This window comes from Bicyclus anynana, chromosome 14 (genome assembly GCF_947172395.1).
Source record: "Bicyclus anynana chromosome 14, ilBicAnyn1.1, whole genome shotgun sequence".
Lineage (NCBI taxonomy): Eukaryota > Metazoa > Arthropoda > Insecta > Lepidoptera > Nymphalidae > Bicyclus > Bicyclus anynana.
Genome location: NC_069096.1, coordinates 16,920,253 through 16,944,907, shown reverse-complemented (window position 1 = coordinate 16,944,907; position 24,655 = coordinate 16,920,253). Strand labels below are relative to the sequence as shown.

Genomic DNA, 24,655 nt, shown 5'->3' with positions numbered 1-24,655 from the left:
AGTTCTATTATACACGTTGTATAATCATGATGAACTTCCGCAAAGTAAGGCCTGCTTCTATCCCATATTCAAAGACTCTTTTCGCTTCAGGTGAGTTTGATATTTTTTCGATACTAAGTCGAAGTAGCTCAAAAGTCGAAAATTATGAAATTTAAACTAGCGTGTTCTTGGAGCGCGATTATACGTAACTTTCAATGCTTAACCATATTCAAAGACTCTTTTCGCTTCAGGTGAGTTATATATTTTTTATACTAAGTCGAAGTAGCTCAAAAGTCGGAAATTATGAAATTCAAACTAGCGTGTTCTGTAGCTCAAAAGTCGAAAATTATGAAATTCAAACTGGCGTGTTCTGAGAGCGCGATTATACGTAACTTTCAATGCTTAACCATATTCAAAGACTCTTTTCGCTTCAGGTGAGTTCGATATTTTTTCGATACTAAGTCGAAGTAGCTCAAAAGTCGGAAATTATGAAATTCAAACTAGCTTGTTCTGAGAGCGCGATTATACGTAACTTTCAATGCTTAACCATATTCAAAGACTCTTTTCGCTTCAGGTGAGTTCGATATTTTTTCGATACTAAGTCGAAATAGCTCAAAAGTCGAAAATTATGAAATTCAAACTAGCGTGTTCTGAGAGCGCGATTATACGTAACTTTCAATGCTTAACCATTTCCAAAGACTCTTTTCGCTTGACGAAGGGACTCGCGTGATTTTAATTGATATATTGCTCGATTTTTTTTTTTTTTGAAGTACAAATATAGATTGTATATCGGCAGCCTTGCCCTACAATAAAATACCGTAAGACATTACGCTGTGAAAGTACGCAAAATAAACAAGCCTAGCTGTATCAACATCAGTAAACTGTCTTATTTTTCTCACGGCAAATGGCCGCTGAGCTAAGTTTACCAGACAGTTTTTCTATATGAGCACCCCACTGAAGCTTACAATCCTAGGTCACTCGCAGGAAAACTGTGGAACTCTCCATTTCCAGTGTTTCACCATCGATCATTATAGACTTATCTAATTTTATAACATTTGGCAATGAAAACTCAATACATTTAGTTTTCTTGGCATTCAAAAGTAGATTATTTGCAGTGAACCAATGCGACACATGCGATATGGCACGGTTTACGTCGTCAGAGTTATCTTTATTTCTGTCGGACTTAAAAATTAAGGATGTGTCATCAGCAAACAGTACTAAATTCCGGCAGCTCAGAGTAGTTCTGTATGTGGAATGAAAAATGATAATCTTTTTGGTCAATATTTATTTTAAAAACAGCTAACTATAACTTAAAAATTAGTATCACATAATATTTGTTCGATAAACTTTTTAAAAACACAACGTGAGCTTTGCGTCGTGGGTAGAGGACAGGAAATAGACTCTCACACTTCACTAACACAACGGCTGCACCGGCAGGTCGGCACGGGCTCACACGAGCACGGGCCGGCGCGGCGGGCGCGCGGCGCGCTATAACGCGGGCCCGGCGCTGGCGCCCACCACGGCCACCGCCACGCGCACGGCGGGCTCCGCGGTGGCCCGGCGCCGCCGCGCAGCGCCGCCGCCCGGCTGGAACTCCGGCAGCGCGCCGAGCTCCGCCAACTGCTTGGGGTCGAGGCAGAGGCCGTTGCGTTCTATGGCACCGTTTTTTGGACTGCTCTTGAAGTCCTCTGTCTGCACTTGTCTGTCGGTGGATGTGGAACGTTCTGCAAAGTTAACGAATTCTTAAGAAAATGTTGTGCGCAACGCCCACCCGTGAGCCGTGCACCACGCCCGCGGTCGAGTGGCGGTACCTGTGGTGTCCAAGGTGGACAGGTCTGTGGAGGGCGTGGTGCGCGGCAGGGGCGCGGCGCCCACGAGCGCGGCGCACACGGCGCCCGGCCCCGCCCCCCGCGCCGCCCGCGCTCGCCACTTGGCCGGCATCAGGTTGCCGCGCACATTCCGCTCCGGCCGAATCAGTATTATGTACATCTGCAAGCGAGAGAGATGAATATTTTAGTTTTCTATGGATTTGGTGTGCAAGCGCCGGTGCCGGTGCAAGTGGCTCGCCGTGCCGAAGTACAGCGGCACGAAGGTATGTATACTCAGCTGCGGTCGTGACGTCACCTTGGGCGCGAACAGGCACGCGAGCATGACGCTGGCGCTGAGCGAGATGGTGACCGCCATGCTGGTGACGCGCAGCGGCACGTGGCTCGCCGTGTCGAAGTACAGCGGCACGAAGGTATGTATACTCAGCTGCGGTCGTGACGTCACCTTGGGCGCGAACAGGCACGCGAGCGTGACGCTGGCGCTGAGCGAGATGGTGACCGCCATGCTGGTGACGCGCAGCGGCACGTGGCTCGCCGTGCCGAAGTACAGCGGCACGAAGGTATGTATACTCAGCTGCGGTCGTGACGTCACCTTGGGCGCGAACAGGCACGCGAGCGTGACGCTGGCGCTGAGCGAGATGGTGACCGCCATGCTGGTGACGCGCAGCGGCACGTGGCTCGCCGTGCCGAAGTACAGCGGCACGAAGGCGAGCCAGATCACGCACGTCGTGTACATCGTGAACCCTGGCGGATATGAAACAAAACATGTCAAACAATTCGAAATCAACTCTTAACATTCTCAAATGTCAGGGTACCTAGCTGTGTGTGTGCTGTTTTAGTGCAGCAGAGATATTCTAGATAATAATGTAGAACAAAATAGAGATAATCGACCCGCAACCCTTCGCTTTACTTCAACATCCTCCCTGCGACACCCTCGCGTCTCCCGTACCGATGTGCTTGCTCTCGTTGAACGCCTCCGGGATCTTCCTGGTGAGCACGGCGTACACGGTGCACACCACGATGAGCACGACCGGGTAGAAGAAGGCGATGGTGTAGGACGCGTCCACGTACGAGTCGCACACCAGCATGTTATCCTCGCGCGTGGGGAAGTGGCGCACGGCGCGCGCGGGCGACGCAAGCTGCCACACCACCACGATCACCACCTGCCGATGGAGGTTGTTCGCGCGCTTAATTTATATACGCGAACTGGTGTACGGATAGGACACAACAGGGCGCTGTAACTCCCAACACGTCAAAGAGAATACACGTCGACTTTCAACGCGAACAAAGAAAAAGGACAATCTTTACAACGTTTACAAATTATAACACCTTAAAACATATGAAGAATTAGTAAAAGTATTATATTTATTGTCATATTTAATGTTACGAATTTGTGGAAAACAAAATAAAAAAGAAAAAAGTATAGTGTTTTCTTATGTGCGAACGTACATAAAGTGGCGACCGTGATAGGACCTACTGCAATCTACGGATTCGAGCACAACCTACGATATAAACCTAATTACGGACGAAGAAAGCGAAGAAGGAGAATCTACAGGAATCTGCGTGGGTTTTGCCAGCAAAAGAGTGAGCCTGTTCCATTTTATTCCTTCCCTATGGTATGGTCAATGGTCATCGTACAACTCGCCCTAAGCTGAGAATAGTAAGTTTATGCAGCGCGTAGTTGAACTTGTATTTTTGACTTCAAGAGTAAGCGTTGAATATAAGAGTAAAAAAAAAACAAAAAAAAAACAACTCTTTAGTGTACACCGAAAATTATTAAATAAAGAATACAAAAGCAATAAATTCAGTAGGCACAATAAGCGACCTTATCGTTAAGAACCGATTTCACCCAGGCAACCTATAAATTGCGGAAATAATAAATAATCATATTTAGGGAAGGGTGTAACTAAGTGGTGAATGCGTTACAAAAAGTGTAATCGGGTGTGAGGCAAACGTTCAGAGGAAGATATAAACAAGTTTTATTTCAGTCTTGTAGTCTAAAGCGCACTCCAATGTCCAAGTGGTCGAAGATCGCTAAAAATAATTCAATTATACTGGGGTTAAATTATTTTTAACCGATTTCCAAAAAGGAGGAGGTTCTACGTTTGGCTGTATGTATGATTTTTTTTTTATATGTATGTCCAGCGATAATTCCGTCATTTATGGACCGATTTTGAAAATTCTTTTTTTGTTTGAGGGTTTGATTCTAGGGTGGTTTTTTTATGTCAGGATCTGACGATGGCATCCTGGAGAAATCGAGGGGAACTTTCAAAAATCGTAGAGACGGCTAGTGCATTTGTTAATGTTTCCATAAGGTATTTTAAACCACTACAAATTTATGAAGGTCTGGAGTTAGTCTAATGATGGAGCCGAAACACAGACGATCGAACTCGTCAACAATTTACAGCAGGTACCTTTTGTTCTGACTTGATAATTTTGTATTGATGAGAACTTTCCACCTGGATAGGTTGTGACTGTATTAGGGGTCTGGTGATGAAGATGAAGGAGAGTTAAGGGTTCACAGGTTCACAGTAGCTACCTTGTGTTTGGACTTGATAAATTTTATATTGATGAGTGAAATCGTCAGATGTAAAGCTTGCAGGCTCAGCCGTCACGAGGATACCTGGATGGAGACCAAGACGGCGCAGATGAGCAGCTGCGAGCGTGGCGAGATGAAGGAGGGGCGCTTGGCGGAGTGCTTGCTGGCGTCGAAGATGCGCGCGATGCGGTTGGTCTTGGTCAGCAGCGCCGCGTACACCACCGTGAAGCAGAAGCCGGTGCCGAACCTGCCCGCGATTGATACCGAGTTAAGCCGAGACTACCCGTAGATTGTTGTATTATTTGTCTACATTACTGTGAAAACTTTAATTGCTTAATGTCAATATCTAAGTAATATAACTTTAATATTAAGTAAAATGTACAGCAGTTTGTTTTCCATAATAATTAAATAAAACCGGCCAAGTGTGGGACACACGTTGTAGGGTTCCGTAGATTAAGTCAGCACTTTAATCCCTTATGTTATGCACAAAAATACCGATAACGATACCCCACACTAGGGCATAGACGATAAAAATTTCATCCTCACTTTTCATGTAAGGAAAGGAATCCTACATTTTTTTTCAAATTTTCTATTTACCACTTTATAGACGTAATTAATATACACGGTGCTCAGGAGTATTTCCCATAACATGGCGAAATTATAACCTCCTTGTGGAGTACGTAATAGTTTTAATGTACTTAAAATCATACTACGGTAAATATGAGCATGTGGTTCTAACCTCTGGACGGCGCACAGGAAGTTAGTGGGACGGAGCACCAGCGCGAAGGTCACCAAGTAGCACATGAGGATGCCGGCCAGCAACACGAACGACAGCTCGCGGCCGCTCGCGCGCACCACCGGCGTACTGCGGCGCGCCTGCCACACGCCGCCCACCAGCCTGCACCACGCGCCCGTCACTACGCGCTACTGAGTACACATCTAGCACACGAACGACAGCTCGCGCACCACCGCACCGGCGTGCCGCACGCGCCAGCCACACGCCGCCCACCAGCCTGCACCACGCGCCCGTCACTACGCGCTACTGAGTACACAACTAGCACACGAACGACACACACGTTAAAAGTGGTAGTGGTGGTACGTGTAATGCGAGTCCTCGGAATACCATGCCGCTGGATACTTCTTGTATATACCAGACCGACTAATAAAACCGAAAATATTAAGTTTGTAAAGAAATTTCGTAGAGTTTTCATATTTTTTTGGGTTTGCTACCTATTTTGGTAAAGTTTATATTATATTCATACGACGGAAAATTTTCTGTTCTACAAAACCGTGTTATTTGTTTTTTGACAACTTAATTTTTCAGTACTTTTCTGGCTTCGAAATGAACTATCCAGGAGGCAAAAATCAGCATTTTTGGCACCTGCTTTTCTTCGCTTTTCATCGACGTCAAAAAGCTGTTGCAGCCGTTTGCAACAATTTGACATGTATTATACACGTCAAAAAGTTGAGTCTTAGACGTCTACTATACAAAAACTATACGCAAAGTTCAATTGTTGCAACTTTGACCTCGAAGACACGTCTCGCAGCGGACGACCTTCGGATTTCGACGAGGAGTCCGAGAAATACAATTCTTTGATATAAAATCTCTACGAACTTTCTCCTCGTAACTTTAGTTTTTCAAGTATTATTACCACCATTAGATTAAATTATATTATAACATAATCCTGACTTTTCAAAAGTGCTTGTAAACTAAGCCTAATTGAAATAAATGAATTTTGAATATCAAATGTGTCCTTCACTTATGTTTGAGCATGCAAGATTAAGTTTTATAATTATATCTATGGTTTATACGAAACCATATGGTTTATACGAAAGGCGACATTTTCACCTGGGATACAATAATAATTATGTCTGTAAAAGTTGTAGCTTTTATAATTACATCTCATAACAGCTAAAACTTCAGCACTTAGGCCTGGCTACTACTTAACGACAATGATCGTCTGTCTGCGTCAGTCGCACATTCGCTCGTGCAGTGCGAGACACTCACAGCGTGAGCAGGATGCCGGCGGCGGAGAAGGCCATGGCGCCGACGGCGGCGGGCGAGGAGGCGCGCAGGTACAGCTCGGGCACGGGCGCGCAGCGCGTGCGGCGCGCGTCGGGCAGCGAGCCGCGCGCGCACTCCACGCACGCCGTGGCCGACTGCGGCGAGCGAATCTGCGCGCGGGACCACACAGTGAGTCACTGGCGCCGAGCTGACTCGAACTTACTGACCGACTGAGCTATACGCGAATAAGTTTTACACGACAGTGCGATAGCTATACTAAATTTGACAAAAGCCTTTGATTTTGTCGATCATGAAAAGAGATGTCCGAAATTGGGTCCACTTTTCAAAATAATACAGAAATGAAAAATATACTAAAAATCTTGCACTTTATTAGATTGCTTCATTAGAGTCTTAGCCGAAATAATGTTCGCCAACAGGGAAAACAAGTTGATTCCATTATTTTCACACTGATCCATATTACATATATCCTCTTTGATGCGTATTTCACTGATTGACAGTTGTCTTTACAAACATGAGCTATCAATGTCAAAGTAAATCAATTAATAAAACGTCATTGTCAAATATGGATGTCACATAAATAATGTCCTATTTTGATTAAATGTGTAAAGTCAGTGTCAAAACCTTATTAAAACTGTCGCCTGTCAGTTGGACACACAGTTATAATGCAATGAATTTTTGCTCGCACTCCGCGCTGCACACCGACACTTGACCCACCTCGTACTGCGTGCAGTTGAAGCAGTGCCAGCAGCAGCTCTCCCCCTCCACGTACTGCTTGGCCTGCCCCAGCTCGCACTCCGCGCTGCACACCGACACTTGACCCACCTCGTACTGCGTGCAGTTGAAGCAGTGCCAGCAGCAGCTCTCCCCCTCCACGTACTGCTTGGCCTGCCCCAGCTCGCACTCCGCGCTGCACACCGACACTTGACCCACCTCGTACTGCGTGCAGTTGAAGCAGTGCCAGCAGCAGCTCTCCCCCTCCACGTACTGCTTGGCCTGCCCCAGCTCGCACTCCGCGCTGCACACCGACACTTGACCCACCTCGTACTGCGTGCAGTTGAAGCAGTGCCAGCAGCAGCTCTCCCCCTCCACGTACTGCTTGGCCTGCCCCAGCTCGCACTCCGCGCTGCACACCGACACTTGACCCACCTCGTACTGCGTGCAGTTGAAGCAGTGCCAGCAGCAGCTCTCCCCCTCCACGTACTGCTTGGCCTGCCCCAGCTCGCACTCCGCGCTGCACACCGACTCCGGGTGCTGAGGCTCATCCCACTTGAACTGGATCTCTAGGGGATAAAGATTCGTGTATTAGAACTTATCCATCCCCAAGACTTCCTCGCAGGCTTTTCCACAGTGCAGACGCGCCACGTTGGACACATCACGTCACGTGCGCACAACACTCATTCCGAAATCTGCATACACAGTCCACATTTGTGTTGCACACATTTTTTCAGTTGCACACACAGAGCAGGACTGAGAACTTAAAGCGCTTTTGAAACTACTTCAATACATGGTCCAGATTGGATTTATGGGAACTTTCTACCTATATAGGTTACGACTATCATTAGAGTTCTAATGATGAAGACGCATAACAGTTAATGGAACTTTTCAATCGTTAACAGTAGCTACCTCGTGATTGGGCTTGATTAATTGTATTGACGAGAACTTTCCGCCTAGGTGGGTTGACACTGTCACACAGTCAAACGGGGTTTGGTGATGAAGATGAAGGACAAAAACTATTTATCGTTTTACATTAGCTTTAGTTAGTTAGTATTGTAAGGCTTATTTCGTTCGGTACAATATGACAAAAAATCACAAACAAGAACAACCTACCTACCCATCAATTTAAGATGGAATTCAAGTTACGTAATCGCGTCATCTCTAGCAGAGCTCTTTTGTTGTGTGGTCTACACATTACTGTGTGTGAATCTAAGTTAGAATATGCTATCCGAGTTTATATCCAAGGTTTTTGATATGACTCATAGCATGCACATCATAGCACATACCTTTTTTTTTCATACATAGATCTATATCTAGAATGATTGCACTAAAAATAAAACATAATGAGATTGTAGTCAGGGCTAACTTGTAAAGAATAAAAAAAGCGAAAATTATATCATATTATGTTCTACTTGCTGAACAGTTTGAAGGCGGTGATTGACCATTGTCATGTTAATTGAAGTCGTTGTTGAAAGAAAGACATCACAGAACACTGTCTGAAAAACTTAAATCTTTATGATATTCTTACATGACTTGAACCAATACATCATCGAACGCTAAAAGTAAATTGTGCGCACAAAAAATGTTCTTCTTCTTCTCCGTGTTCCGATTACAAGATTCGGTATACAAAATGTCCGCAACATTTCGCAAAAGAAAACTTATTACATTACTGTACTTATATTACCGTAACGCGTACGTACGGAATCCGTAGACAAAAGTAATTTGGCATCGCGCCAATGAAACGCCAATAGGAGTTGTCGCCTGAGAAAAAAATCTCATTAGCAATCAGGTGGTTTCTTTTGTCTACTACAATCATAATATCTTTGTCTACAATTGAAAAAAATAACAACAGAACTTAGAAATAATATTTTGATTTAATCCCAAACGGCAACCAGGAAGCGACTCGGCCGATACACCCTGTGACACGCAGACACGAACCGTCCATGCGCAGCTGCAGCTCGCCGTCCCGGTACTGGCCCACGTTGACCCAGCGGTACACGGCGCGCGCCACCCGCTTGAAGTGCAGGATGTTGTAGCGCGCGGGCCCGTCGCCGTGCGCGTCGAACTGGAACTCGTCGCCGCTGAGTCCTGCACCACCAACACTCATTGCACCAAAACTTCGATCTATGATTCAAAATCAATATCTGATGTATCAAAGATTAACACGGCGTCAATAAATGGACACCCTTGGTCATGAAGGAATTGCACACTCTACGCTTATAATATTGACACCTCCGGCTATCCGGCTCGAAGGACCACTAGTATACAGGTGGATACTATATAACATAATAAATAATGAATAAATAATAATAAAATTGTTTGCTTATAGTCTTTGCTATACTGCTGTATATACATACATATATTGACAGGCTACTGTAGGAGTACCTATTTTTTTAGGCCTCTGACGAAGAGACTAGCGTGATTTTAATTTACATATTGCTTGGACTGCTTTTTTCTGAAATACAAATATAGAAATTATATCCGTAACCTTGCTCCACTACAAAATACCAAGATATTGCACTGAAAGTACGCAAAATAAGACAAAATTTAAATATGTACAAACGAAAACGAAGGAGATTTAAGTCTCCGTTTTACTAATAACGAGCATAAGATACATTAGATATATGTGCTCATCGTCTCCAAAGAGTAAATAAAATCTTTCGTAGGGTTGGCTCTTCTAGTTATGGACCTGCCAATGCACAAGTTTAAGCAATGTGTATAAAAACATTCACTTAGTCGTGGTTTCTTTAGAAATGTTCCCTAATGATAAACTAAGTGCTTGGAGTCCATTGGATCAGCTTCCACCTCACACACAAGTAGTTAACCTTGATTTTTACCTACAAACCGCACTTGACGCAGGTATCGCAGCAGCGCGGGCCCGCTCACCGGCCGCATGGCGCCGCACAGCCCCGCGCGCGGCCCGCACAGCGCGCGGTGCATGTCCCTGCACAGCGTCGCACGGTCAGCGTCACAGTAGTACAACAAAGTGAGTCAGACCTACAAACCGCACTTGACGCAGGTATAAAATCGCAAAAAAAAATCAACGGACTTTCTGATCACTTGGAAGGCGGTGCCGAGTCAGTGGCGTATTAATTAAAGCTAATAAATTATTTTTCTTAAAGAAATCAAAACTCTATAATGCTTTTTTTTAAGCTAAATTTAGGCTTGGAACCCAGGAGCTCTCGATAACTGAGGCTGAAGTCCCGAACGCCTGAGACGCGGCGAACGCACCGGATGGCGTACACGAAGGCCCACACGGCGTCCGCTACGAACTGCAGCTGCGCCTCGAACTCCGTGTTGTCTGCGGAGAGCCGCTCGCGGCCCGAGCACGGCGCGTACTGCGCCCGCCCCGCGCCGCCCGCCCCCGCGCCGCCCGCGCCCTCCGCCAGCCGGCAGCGGAACTGCTCCTCCCAGAACTCTGCGAACACTTCACCCGTACATCGTCTGCTGCTCACGGGCAGCGGCACAAGCCGATGGCTGACATCTGTCGTGATCTACGTCAATCGCTCCGCCGCTCGCCACCGCCGCTCGCCGCCGCCGCTCGGAGCGGACGTTTCTACACACGCTGCGCGACGGGCCTCGCCCGTTCGAAAGGGATAGGGTAAGGGGAGGGTAGAGGTAGGGTGTAGGTAAGGTAGGGGTAGGGTAGGGGTAGGCTTGGGGTAGGGTGGGGTAGGGTAGGGGTAGGATAGAGATAGGGGTTGGGTAGGGTAGGGGTAGGGTTGGGGTAGCCGTAGGGTAGGGGTAGGGTAGGGTAGGGGTAGTTGTAAAGGCGTCCGCTAGTATATCATATGGCATAGGCATATCTTCGGCATTATTCTTATAGAGTACCTAGGGCAAACAGTGTAAAGTATTTCAAACTTTTTTGCATTACGTAATGTGGCTGAATATTTAAAAAGTTACGTGTTGATGTATTGTTAGTCCAATCACTTCTTTTACTCACTTCTTTTTTATTTTGTTAACAAGGTACGCGAACATCGCCGCGCGTTAAATCTAGTATTAAGTATTTTTTATTTTAAGACAACCCTCACGTTGTTTGATTGGATTTAATAAAAATTAAAACTGTAGGTAAATAAAACGGATTGCTAATAATTTTGTTCGAACTGAATTGCGCCGTATTGTGTCGTAGCGAGAGTCGCTATTTATTTGAATGACGTTGCGGAGTGAATCTTCTGTACTTGTACATAATGTTTTCTGTGACTCGGCTACGATTTTAGACTACGAATTGCCTACGTTTGGAAGTGTGTACTTGGATTGAGGACTGGAAGAAAGTCTTATACGAGTCACCAAGTGTTTAATTCCAAATTCTCGAACTCTAGTTCGCAACACTGGTAACTAACTTCGGCCACAGCCGAAGCCTCCCACCAGCCAGGCCTGGACCACCTCAACTTCAATCGGTCAAGCCGAGGATCGAACCCACAACCTTCGTCTTGTAAATCCACTGCGCCACGGAGGCCGTCGAACTCAGCCACGATACGACAAAATTAATGAGTGATAAGTTCTCCGAATGGCTCAGTGCAGTGATTACAGATACGCGAGTTATGGCTGATACGTGCCAAGAGTCGCAGCGAGGCCGAGTCGCTGGAATGAGTAATTCAGTGTTATTTATTAACATCGACCCTACATGGTCTAACTGCTGTCGCTGGAGGGAAAACTCATTGTATTCGTTTATAAAATTAATTGACGATTCTGGCCGAACGGGTTCCTTCGAAATATGATTCGTCGCTTACAGTACATGATGATGAAACATGATTGTGGTAGAGCGCTGTGCAGGTCTCCACACACACAGGTTCTCCCTGTGCGACACATCGGCAAGACTGCAGAGCTCGGGCGGGCGTCATCAAGGGAAGATTACCGACAAACCAGGGGTTCCGGCGGTTGGTGTGCGGGCGCAGCGCCAGGAAGTACTCGCGGAAGCCGCGCACGGGGCGCGCCTGCGGCTGCACGCTGACCGTGCCCTCCACCACGCGCTCGTGGCCCGCCGACACCAGCGCGCGCGCGCTCCAGCCGTCGCTGCCCACCCAGCCGAACGCGCGCGCCGCGCCGCGCCGCCGCGCCGCCGCCATCACGCGCGCCACCTCCTGGTCCGAGCCGAACACGATCACGCCTGCGAGCAGAGCACAGCGTGACGTCAACTGTGTATCGATACCGTACGATGAGAGAGATACCAGGCGCTCCTTCACCGCGATGCAGATGTCGTCGTCTCATCTCCTCGGACGACACAACGCACCTCTCGCGCGGGGCCGCGACAGCAGCCGGTCCACGATGGCGTCGTAGGCGCGCTCGTCGGCCGCGCCCGAGTCCTTCGCCAGGCGCTCCTTCACCGCGATGCAGATGTCGTCGCGCTGCAGCAGCGTCTCCAGCTCCTCGAACGCCTGCGGACAGCGCGGTATTGGGTCGCCTGCGATCGTGCATTCGGCACAGAGGACAATCGGTCTGCAGATCAACCAAGAAAATGCAAAAAGCTTAAAAAACGATGAATTGAAATGTTTTTGCCTGCTGAAACTCGTTGTGAACAATAGCAAAAAAAAACTTAATGTTTCTTACGACTGACTGATAAATTTAAGGACGATGTGTAATTTGTAACGTAAAGAACATAGCACCTTTATACCATAGTTGGACTCCTCGTAGATGATGGAGACGTAGCGCCAGCCGAAGCGCTTGACGATGGCCACCATGGCGCGCGCCTGGTGCAGGTCGGAGGGGATGGTGCGCGTGAAGTACTCGAAGCGCGCCTTGTTGGACAGCTCGGGCGACGTGGAGAAGTACGACACCTGCGGGCGCCAGCGGCACACGGACACCGGGTGGCGGATTACTTTTGATTTAAACTGCTTTGCGCTTCGTTTCGGAAGTGAGTCAATGAATGCGTTATGAAAACTTTAACCGGGCGAGGCTTTTGAGATGCGTGCTGCCATCTAGAGGCATTGTGAAACGGAGTTTGTCATATTTTTTTTTTTTTTTTTTTTTTCATATCAAACTACCATATTAAACTACCAGTAGATGGCGTTCTTAGAGAACTTTGAAACAACCCCTTTTTGTAGCCCTTTGTTTTTATTTTAATGTCACACCTGATGTTAAGTAATGATGCAGAAGGAAGTGGGCCCACTTGGAAGAGGCAAACGTTTATCTCACCCACACCACGGTTTCTACGCGACATCGTACTGGAACGCTATCTACTTATATTAATTTGAGCTGGGGATCGAACTCAGGACCCGAGCCAGGTGGCAGCTCCACCGACCCCCGAGGCGACTGGCGTCAGGTTCGGAATTCATCGATGTGACTCAGACCGAAAACACTTAGCAACCGTTATGGCAATAAATCTTCCGCACAATTCGTATTGTACAATTATTAATTCCAGTCAGTAAAATGACAAGCGCAACTGTCATTTTACTGATTAGTATTAGTAATATAAGTATAAAGTAAACCTGAGTAGTGTCTCGTTTGCTGAAGCGGGAAGATGCACTCACTGGTTGGCATATTTTAATTATTTCTGAATAAAAACAAACTGACGCGTGTCGGCTCTGGAAAGAGCCTGACAGAATGCCGCCGCGCGCCGACACGAGCGATAGCATTGCGAAGTATTAATTTTATGTAACATTTCATTGCAGCCGCACACGCACATGAACTATCAAAGTCACACGAGTTCGTCGATGCCATCGCCTCACCTGCGGGATCTTGAACAGACGCAGCAGGTTAGCGACCTGCACCGAGGTGACGCTGGAGGCGGCGCCCACCACGCCGGAGATCACCTTGCGCACCGCCGACGAGTTGCAGCCGGACTCCGCCGCGTCGATGTTGCTGATGGAGCCTGCACACGAGCGCCCGAGGCTGAAGCTCACACTTTGTGTTTACATTTGGAGCTGTGTTTTATCTCCTATCAATTATATTTACTACAATACTATTTATTGTATATGTCGGTGAGTAAATTATTTGATCGGTTAGCAAAATCTACGTTAATTATTGCGATACTATTACGATCAGGTTTTCATGTATTTGGGATTTAATTATTTATTGTTTAAGACTGTAAAAGGTTGATAACGTGACTCTCGTCCAATAGCATTGCGTCCGAAATGGCGCATACCCGGTACGCTTAACGAAGTGGGGCACCCGGCCCCACTGCCTGCTAGTTGAGCAGTTCAGTTGTAATCGCATTCTCGAAATGGATAGCCGTTTTCTAGCCAAGTAACAACGCTACCAACAACAACAACAACAACTAACAATGCAATGGCCGGACGATACAGGTAACTCACCCACTGAACTTCCGAATCACTATCACTATTTTACCATTGCACCGTCACTATTTAACTGTCACTATTTAACAAATGGAAGACGACTATCCATTTTGCGAAGAGGCAAACAAGATTATTTTTGATAACTAGAGTTCCAATAGGACGCTAGGTCTACTGATTTAAAGTTTCAAATATGATAATACCTTCCATTTGTTAAATAGTAATAGTTAAGTCGTGATGGTTAAATAGTGATAGTGAAATTGTGATACTCATTCAAAAGTTCAGTGGGTGATTTATCCGTATAGTCAGGCCATTGCATTGTTAGATACTTGGCTGGGAGGCGACACGAGCGAGGATAGAGAGTATTGGCTAGCTGTAAAAGACGTCTTTAATCCTGCTACTAGCGGTTACCAGGCCGTAATCTTGCTCGTGGCTGCCTTACTGCCCTGCCCTAAGATAACCCTGGTTTACATGTGATAGCATCAGTACCCTTGATGAAGTCGAGCGCCATCTCGAGCCCGCGCGTGTCGCTGTCGCAGTCGTCCAGCACCAGCGCGCCGAGCCGCACGCCGGGCGGCAGCAGCTGCGCGCGCGCCGCCTCGTCCAGCGCGAACAGCATGGCCTCCAGCGCCTGCACGCCGCCCTGCGCCATCAGCGGCCCGCAGCGCGCGCCGCCCGCCCCGCCGCCCGCCGCGCGCCCGTGCACCTGCGCCGGGGAGTAGTAGTAACAGTTTCGTTAACGCGTCACATTTAATATCAATTTATTTTTTCAATATTAGGTACCCTCACTTATACAAGAATGAATTATTTTATTAGAGTTACAGTCTATTCATAGACTACAAAATTTTAATAAAAAAAATACAACCGCCTTCAAAACCTAAAAACGTACCCACTAAACTAAAAAGTGAAAAATAACATCATAATATGTTCTACCTGCTGATCAGTATGAAGGCAGTGCTAAGCCGGTGATGTATTAATTCAAGCCATGTGAGAATATCTTATAGATTTAGATTTTGCAGACAGTGTTGTTTCATGTGGTCCTGTCAGAAATGGCTTAAATTAAGACAACACCGGCTAAGCACCGCCTTCATACTGATCAGCAGGTAGAACATATTATGATGTTATTTTTCACTTTTTAGTTTAGTGGGTACGTTTTTAGGTTTTGAAGGCGGTTGTATTTTTTTTATTAAAATTTTTATTATTTTTCCATTTTTAGTGTAAACTTTTATCTCAAACGAATACATCAGACCCCTAATGACAGTCACAACCCATCTTGGTACAAAATTCTCAGCAATACAAATTAATCAAGCCCAAGCACAAGGTAGCTACCGTAAACCGTTAAGGAGTTCCCTTAATAGACCTTGGTCTTCATCATCAGACCCCTAATAACAGACACAACTCATGTAGGTAGAAAGTTTTCAGCAATACGAATTAATCAAGGCCAAACACAAGGTAGTTACTGTAAACTGTTAAGGAGTTCCCTTAATTGTTCTTGGTCTTCATCACCATACCCCTAAATGACAGTCACCACCTATCTATGTGGAAAGTTCTCATTAATACAAATTAATCAAGCCCAAACACAAGGTAACTGCTGTAAATCGACGAGGAGTTCCCTCATCTGTTTTATGGCTCCATCATCAGATCCATTTTAAACCTTCATGAAATTGTAGTGCTTAAAAGTACTAAATGGAAAAGTATACGAACACACTAGACACCCATACAATTTTCGAAAGTTCCCCTCAATTTCTCCAGGATTCCATCATCAGATCTTGACATGATGGCAATGGGACCAAATGGGGACTATACCGTTTCAAACAAAAAAAGAATTTTTGAAATCGGTCCAGGCGTCTTTGAGTAATCGGTGTACATACATAAAAAAAAAAAAATACCGACCGAATTGAGAACCTCCTCCTTTTTGAAGTCGGTTAAAAATTGCTTTACTAATGACATGTGGACATACAAGAAAGAGAAAATTGTAATTATCTCTATTCAATAAAAAACATTACATATTTTTTTTAAATAATAGATGTTGTGCGTGCCCTAATGAATGCGAGGTCCCAGAAGCACAATCCTGTGGTGTAAGTAAACACCGGCGGCTCGCTACAGCAGATCAATGACCGGCGGATCAAAGGCGGCTGTGAGCGCCGCCAGCTCCTCTGACAAACTAATTAGGTGGCTCACATCCCCGGTGTCCGGGCCTCCTGCTGCTAACATAATTAATCACAGATTTTAGTGATATTAAAACTTCAAACTATATATTTTGCACACCTACGCTCGCTAAGTTCCCCTGATTTTTAAAATAAAATCTGTAAAAAAGCCAATTCAATCGGCTTCATAAAATGACGATACAATAAAACCAGACAAGTGTGCGTTGAACTCGCGTGACGAGGGTTCCAGGTTCCGTTCCGTTTTGCCCCCAAAAGTGACGTCCACATTCAAAAATTTTAAGAGTTTCAAAAATATCCGGAAAAAATTAAGTAAAAAGCTAATTTCTGTATTTTGTACAAAACTTCAGAGAAAAAGGGCCCGCAGCGAATAATGACCAATTCTCGACTATTTGAATAAATAACTTGAAACCAATTTTTTAAAATTTCAATAAAAATATTTTTAAAATCTCTTACTTTGATTTGATGTTACATACATCAAATCATAGGATGTACATGAATGTAAACACACGATGAAGTTTATAAATGTTTTTTTAATTTTTCATCTTACCTCCTATAAGTGCCCCCATACCTACTCAAATTTTACCTATTTACGATACATTCCTGTATTTGGGTCACATTAATTGATATTAAAAGGGTTCCGTTTTTGTGCTACGTACGTCCGGAAAATAATTTCTATACCTACTTATGTGTTATTTAAATATCGGCTTGAATACAAACCTGATGCCGTTTCATCACACAGGAACTCAAAAATACGCAATTTCGTTTAGTCAAATAATGTACAATGTTGTGTACCTATGATGTAATGTAATGTATGTAGTTCACAGTAATTTTGATTTAATAACCGATTTTTGTGGCTGATTTATAGGACGAATGGGACGAATATTGATCAAAATAAAAAAAGTATTGTCAAAATCGGTTAATAAATGACTCTTCCTTTTTTAAAGTCGGGTAATATAACAATCTAATGTATAAGTTACTAGCTGACGCCGCACGGTTTCACCCGTGGGGTTCCCGTTCCCGTAGAAATACGGAGATAATATATAGCTGTGATTAGCGCGTTCAAACAAACAAACAAACAAACAAAGTCTCAAAACTCTTAGCTTTATAATATTAGTATAGCGTATCTATTCTGACTAGACTATAAGAATATTAGAAACATTAGAAAGCCTGGGGAGAGTAAGATTGGGAAGCTAAAGATTCATTAACAGCCCATATTTAGCTCATCATTGAGCATGAGTCTCTTTTTAAAATGAGAGGGATTAGGCCTTAGTCGACCACGTTGGCCCAATGCAGATTAGCAGACTTCAAATTTAAGAAAACTCTTATGTATGCAGGTTTGATGATTTTCTTTACCGTTTGAGACACGTGATATTTAATTTCTTAAAATGCACATGTTGACGGCCTCCGTGGCGCAGTGGTATGGGCGGTGGATTTACAAGACGGAGGTCCTGGGTTCGATCCCCGGCTGGGCCGATTGAGGTTTTCTTAATTGGTCCAGGTCTGGCTGGTGGGAGGCTTCGGCCGTGGCTAGTTACCACCCTACCGACAAAGACGTTCCGCCAAGCGATTTAGCGTTCCGGTACGATGCCGTGTAGAAACCGAAAGGGGTGTGGATTTTCATCCTCCTTCTAACAAGTTAGCCCGCTTCCATCTTAGACTGCATCATCACTTACCATCAGGTGAGATTGTAGTCAAGGGCTAACTTGTAAAGAATAAAAAAAAAAAAAAAAAACAAACAAAAAGACTGAAAAGTTGGAGGTGCATACACCGGATTCGAACCTACGCCCTCCGAATCGGAGGCAGAGGTCATTTCCCCTGGGCTATCACGTATCTACATATCGGATACGATACGTATCACCATACATTACATTAAGCTTAAATGACTACCGACACACTCGTGCCCTACGGGTGTACGTTAACTTGATATGACGTGTTCCCTCACAGCGATGTAATCCTAGCTACGAGTAGGTTCATATCAAAGGAGTTCATTTGCATGAAGAACATTTTGAATTCATCTCAATTCAATGAACCCCCAAATTCAGGACCTTTTCGTATCCGTGAAAGCGATAAATTCTTTACTCATTTATTTTTCAAAACAAGCGGCGAACTTACAAAGAAGTCGTGGAATTTTTAATAATAATTGATTAAACCTCGCCCGGCGCGGCGCCACGGTGTACACACACGCTGTGAGAGCTTCACGCTGTATGTACTTTATGATAGATGACAATGAAAGTTCATTTGGATGTTGTCGAACAGCAGATAAACAGTTTCAAAGTAGGTACTGCGAAGGCAACGCGAAACTTTTCCACTGACTCACTGCGATCACAACTCGAGCACAGTGCACCGAATAAATAAAGTTACTGCTTTTAGATAAACATTTTGAAATTGAATCACGTATTTAATGGCTACATACCTACGGAAGATTTGGCACAGTGTAAGATTATAGTCTGGTACACACTGCCTAGTTTTTAACTCAATTATTCCTACAGGAATGAGATCTATGCGGATCAAATCGCATGTCATGGCTAGTAATATAATAAGTTCCATATTGCACCGGCTTTCCGAAGCTGCTCCGGTAGGATGTAGGACCCCACCACATTTGACTGGGCTTTGAAGGAGAAACGACACGAGCAGTAGGTGCGTGTGGTCAGTGTCCCCTACACACACCTACACCTAAAATGGTAGAGCCAAAATGTCGCACCCAATAAATACCTACCGTGTACGGACGCGAGGATGTTCCCTGCATGATCACAGCAGGTATATAGTAGGTGCGATGTATAATTTTATAACCAATCTTCATTTAAGGAACTTAAGGTAACTTATCCTAACAACTATACGTTAGTTAATAAGACTGGCTGCATTTCCGCGCTGGACAGCCAGGCTGATCCTTTGCGCAAAATGAGCCAGCCCTTCTGTCCCCAGTCGAGGCAACTAGCCGCGGTAAAATGATTCGGTAAATTTTTTTGGCACTTCGACTCCATGGCCCAAGGGTCTCTACGGCAAAAGGTACAAATATGTAACTCTCTGTTAGAGAGGCATACTTGAGCCACTTATCCGTTTCAGCTTTTTCTGCTGCGGCTCCCGGTCTTGATTCTGTCTCCCTGATATGACACGGTGCTGATGTGTCGACGCATGTAGCGTCCCACATTAGGGCCCGCACCATTTCCCAGGGAACCAGCGTCAATCCATCAGGTCTCTTGCCATCAGCTTCATTCAATGTAACCAATTAAGAAAGTGCAAGGTTCGTACTAAAAGCTGTCGAATCATCTGTCCGCATTCAGACTTGACATTTGTTCTAGTTTTATTTTAAATATGAAATCGCTGCAAGGGGAAGCAGTTATCTGATAAGGTTAGTGTTTAAGTTCATCAATTTCCACAAATACTACCGAAGTGTTGAGCAACCATATTACATCGATGAGCGCGACTGGAATTTTAACGTTATTTCATTTACCTATTTAAGGTTCCAACAAATAAGTTTTTACACTGGAATTGGGGTAAATCAATCATTCTGTGAGGCGGCCGAGCGTCGTGATCTCGTTTACTCAAAGACACGTACCGCTCCGAGCGCTGAAACATCCGTCAAATAAATCGTAGCGCGAGACGTAATGTTCGCATTTTCACGTGATATTTGAGTAAATCATGATCTTTCAGAGCTCGTCGTAAAATGCTTCGTGAGATACGAGCGCGCGACATTACTCTTTATGTGACGGCGTGTTATCAGCCGCGCCGACGGCGGCGACCGGCCGGCGCTGCGTCGACGTACGTGTCTCCGCCGACTGCTGCGGGTTTGACGCGGCGTATTTGATGGAAAATAAATCGCCTACATTTGATATAAAGCTGCATATCCACTGGATCGAGAGTGGGAACAGGGGATGAAAAGGGGCAAAAACACTAACCTGATGGTGATATTATACTTTCAGCCGTCCGTCTGTCCGCGGTTTGGCGCAAAGACTATTATTACTAGAAAGCTGTATTTTGCGAGAGCCGTGATAGTCCAGTTATGACCTCTGCCTCCAATTACGGAGGGTGTGGATTATATCCACTCCGGAATCCGGTCCGGGGCATGCACCTCCAACTTTGCAGTTTCGTGCATTTTAAGAAATAAAATATCACGTGTTTCAAACGGTGAAGGAAAAACATCGTGAGGAAACCCGCATACCAGAGAATTTTCTCAAACTCTAAAGTGGTGAAATAGGGCTTGAAAGTTTACATTGATTTCCACGCGGACGAAGTCGCGGGCGTCCGCTAGTTAAAGATAAAGCGGTAGCGGTATATCTATATTTATCTCGTATCTATAAATATTACGATAAAATGTTAATAGATACATAAGTCGCAGATAGTCTCACCATCATGAGTCCACCGAGGATGATGTCTCCCTCCAGCACGGCGGCGCGCTTCACCGGCCACGCGCCCTCGTCCGCGGCGGCATGGTGGGCGCCGGCGCCAGCACCTGTCTCACTGTCGCTAGCATTCGACGCGGCGACGGTAGGCTGGGGCTCAGTCGTCACGACACTTTTTGATTTGCGCGATATTTTGTTTTTATGTTTTGACTTATTTTTTAGTTTTACATTTTGAATGTCTTCCGGCTTAACATCGGCAACAGAAACGGCTGCACCGGATGTTTTAAGATTTACTGTAGTATTCACTTCGAAATTACTTTTATTAACATCTGTTCTTACTGATATATTAAAATCGTTTGCTTCAGCAGCATATTCAGATGAATCATCAATAGTTTTATTTTTATTTGCTGTTATATGTCGATCAGTGATCAGAGTAGTATCTGTTCCGCTCACTGTGGTATGCTGCGGAGCAGTGATCTCTGTGGCTGCTGCAGCAGCGAGCTCTGTGGCTGCACCAGCAGTGATCTCTGTGGCTGCTGCAGCAGTGAGCTCTGTGGCTGCTGCAGACCGCTCCGTGGCCGGAGCCGGCCGCGTCGCGCGCGCGGACAGCAGAGGGGACGCGGTGGGCGGCGTGGGCGGGGGGGTGCCCTCCTTGAGCCGATTTCTCTTCCTGAACATGTTGGAGATGTCGAACGGGCCGATGAGGGGATGGGATTCACGTTTATAGCGGAAGTCATTGGATTCGTAGAAATGTATGTCCGAGTAAAAGGTTTCGAAGGCTGCGGAGGTGTTAGCGGCGGTGGGCGGGCGCGGGGCGCGGTGCGGCGCGCGGGGCGGCGCGCCCAGCAGCAGCAGCAGCGCGACGGCGGCGCGAGCCATGCTCACCCGCAGCGGCGTGCTTAAGGTGTTTAACTGGGGTATGAACTTTATGAAACAACAGTACAATATGTTCCTTCTCCAATAATAGGTTCATAAAGAGTCCTCAGGGTAGGCAGCGCATTCTCGCATCTCTGGAGTGCACACCGTGGTAAATTTTTTTATATGATGGTAAAAATATTTTAAACTTATAAACTCACGGTAGTTTAAATAATAAAATTATAAATTATTTATTTTTAAATAAAACACTAAATTTTTTTTAAATTCAATTGCAGGCGTACGGAAAAAGTATTTTTGTACTTTAAAAGTTTAAATGGTTTTGCAACAATATAAATTTGCTAGGTCAAAGAAAATTAATATTCAAATGAAAAAACTGTATCGAAATCTGTCTACTCGTTTGAGGGTTATAATGTCACAGACAGACATACACACACACAGACAGACAGACATCGACGTCAAACTTATAACACCCCTATTTTTGGGTCGAAGGTTAAAAAGATTTGAAACATAAAATAAGAATTACATAAATCGACCGACAAGTTTAGGCTTTCGCATTAACATTAATTACCACTAACTAACTTCCGCCCTTACGAGTCCAACCCCAGCGCGCTGTCTGTATGATGTATAACATTAATTCGTGAGAGGGTTCCGAACAGCACTTGATACACTTTAAAACTCTTGTAGAGCGCGAGTAAGTTCGTGCTCGTGTCGTCCGCGGGCGGGCGGCGCACGTCCGCGCTGGGCGGGCGGCGGATGCGGACTGCCGCCCGCTCAGCGCCGCCCGCCCACGCCGGCCGCCGCCGGAGCCTCGTTACGCGATTTGGGACATAATCTCATCTGGGCACTAATCTGGTTTACCTCTGTGCTCACAGATGTGCTCTGCGTCTGAGCTCGTAGGTGCAGGCAGGCAGCATCTAACTCTTATGTTACGGTGCGATACTTTCGGTTCCCTAAACGACGTTTTATTTGGCCTACTTACAATAGCGACTCACTCAGTAAATTAAAAAAAATGTACTAATGTTTGTTAAAAACGCATATGTGTAAAAACTTATTTAAAATTAATTAACTTTTATAAAAAAAATTGTGCGTATCAAACTTATCTGCAATGATATGTCTTATGAAATTGTAGCAAAATCCTGCAAAGTATTAAATAGGCAAAGTTCCCCGAAATTTTCATGAAAGAAAGAATACCGCAATAGACGCAAGGAGACTCTTGCGTCTATTGCGGTATTCTTTCTTTTCTCATGAATGAGAGATTTAGGCCAATATTCCACCACGCTGGCCCAATGCGGAATGGCAGAGTTCACACACGAAAATTTTCAGGTATGTATGTTTCTTCACGATGTTTTTCCTTCGCCGTGAGACACGTGATATGTAATTTCCTAAGGTGCACATAACTGAAAAGCTGGCGATTCATTCCGATAGAGGTCATATCCAATAGGCTATTACGGCTGCTATCAAAAAAAATGTAATAAAACAAGGTTACTATTAATAATAATAATCAATCAATCATAACTACGCCCAGCCAGAGGGGTGGCTTAAAGCCAACGACATAGGACCGACGGTACATAGATTTAGGGTAGCAGTAGAGTAGGGGTAGGGTAGGGATAGGATAGGGGTAGGGTAGCGGTAGGGTTTGTATAAATAGTCCACTAACTATTTTACATAGGTTTCTATTACCTATTCTAGTTTTGTGACATGCACCATTTTTCAACTGTCCAAATGTTTCGTTAGGTACCTAAGCCTTGTTGTCTCAGTGGTCGAGTGTCAAACATTACCACGCAACTACAATAGTGCATTGTGTGGCACAATTTTAAGGTATATCAAAATAGTGTGAGTACTTAGGAGGCGCTATGTGGTCTGAAGCGAGTCACCTCACTAGTCAGCAGTCCCGACACGTCATCGGAGGCGACGAGCGACGAGCCGTGAACTAGTCACTAGTCAGCAGTCCCGACACGTCACCGGAGGCGACGAGCGACGAGCCGTGAACGCGACAGACGCTGCCACAGTGTAGATACACGAGTAGGTACCTACGCACAAAGCGCCCACTGAATGACTGCCACAAACTACACCTATAGTCCAAGGGGCCGTATGCAGAGAGTTCAATTTATAGGAAATACGTACCTACTTTTTCATAATTTATCAGTTCATGAGTTTTTAAGTTTGACACAAAATTATAATTTTAACTTTGGATAAATGGTTTAGTAATTTATAGCGTTCAAATAAAAAATGCAAACAACCAACGAGATCTGCTTATATTATTGTCGACAGAGAGACCATAAATTTCGACAGCTTTGTGGCTTTGGAATATTTATTATTAATTATTAGTATCTCTTTAGGCACAACTGCAGGGAACCATTGCAGTCATGAAGTCGCGAGTAAATGTGAAAAAACAGGTGATATTTTAGACAAAAAATTCTTGAAAAATACAAGAAATGAAAGTTAGTTTAGTGTAAAAATAAACAGATTACAACGAATATTTGATATATTATTTTCATATTCCATTAAATATAATATTTTCTTGAAATGTACTATATTTTTTGTAGCTTAATCTAAAACATAATATATTTTTGTGAAAAATGTTAGCAACCCTACGCGCGACCGCCGGAGCTGACGGCTCGCCCTGAGGAACACTGCCTGTGTGTGTTCCTCATTTCATGGCGATCACCTACTCCCTAGCGTAAGTATCTGTAAGTATAATAGTAGATTGTTATACAAGGGGTTAAAAAGACCTATTATATACGAGGTATTTTTAGGGCCCGAGACGAAGGCGAGGACCGCCTAAATTGAAACCGAGTTTATAATGGGTTTAGCCCCACGTGTTACACTCTGCTTTTCACTACGATTGCGAGAAAATAAAATAGTTTAGTACGATATTCAATGATTTATTTTAATTGAAAATTAAATGTACAAAGTCTACAATTTTGGATATTAAGGGAGATGCTTTTACCCAGTAAC

The 24,655-nt window shown here is 44.9% G+C and overlaps 1 protein-coding gene across 1 annotated transcript; it reads right to left on the bottom strand.

Moving 5' to 3' along the window:
* Positions 1–1,247: 1,247 nt before the first annotated feature.
* Positions 1,248–22,444, bottom strand: LOC112047725 (metabotropic glutamate receptor 2-like). Its single transcript, XM_052885457.1, has 17 exons — positions 20,828–22,444; positions 14,803–15,019; positions 13,750–13,892; positions 12,688–12,858; positions 12,315–12,459; positions 11,940–12,191; positions 10,316–10,502; positions 9,922–10,028; positions 9,023–9,172; positions 7,517–7,650; positions 6,353–6,519; positions 5,084–5,242; positions 4,429–4,591; positions 2,755–2,968; positions 2,398–2,549; positions 1,791–1,968; positions 1,248–1,703 (listed from the first exon to the last, which is right to left on the bottom strand). The coding sequence occupies exons 1-17, from the start codon at positions 21,698–21,700 to the stop codon at positions 1,468–1,470; spliced, it is 3,648 nt and encodes a 1,215-aa protein (XP_052741417.1). The 5' UTR covers positions 21,701–22,444; the 3' UTR covers positions 1,248–1,467.
* Between the last annotated feature and the right edge of the window lie 2,211 nt (positions 22,445–24,655).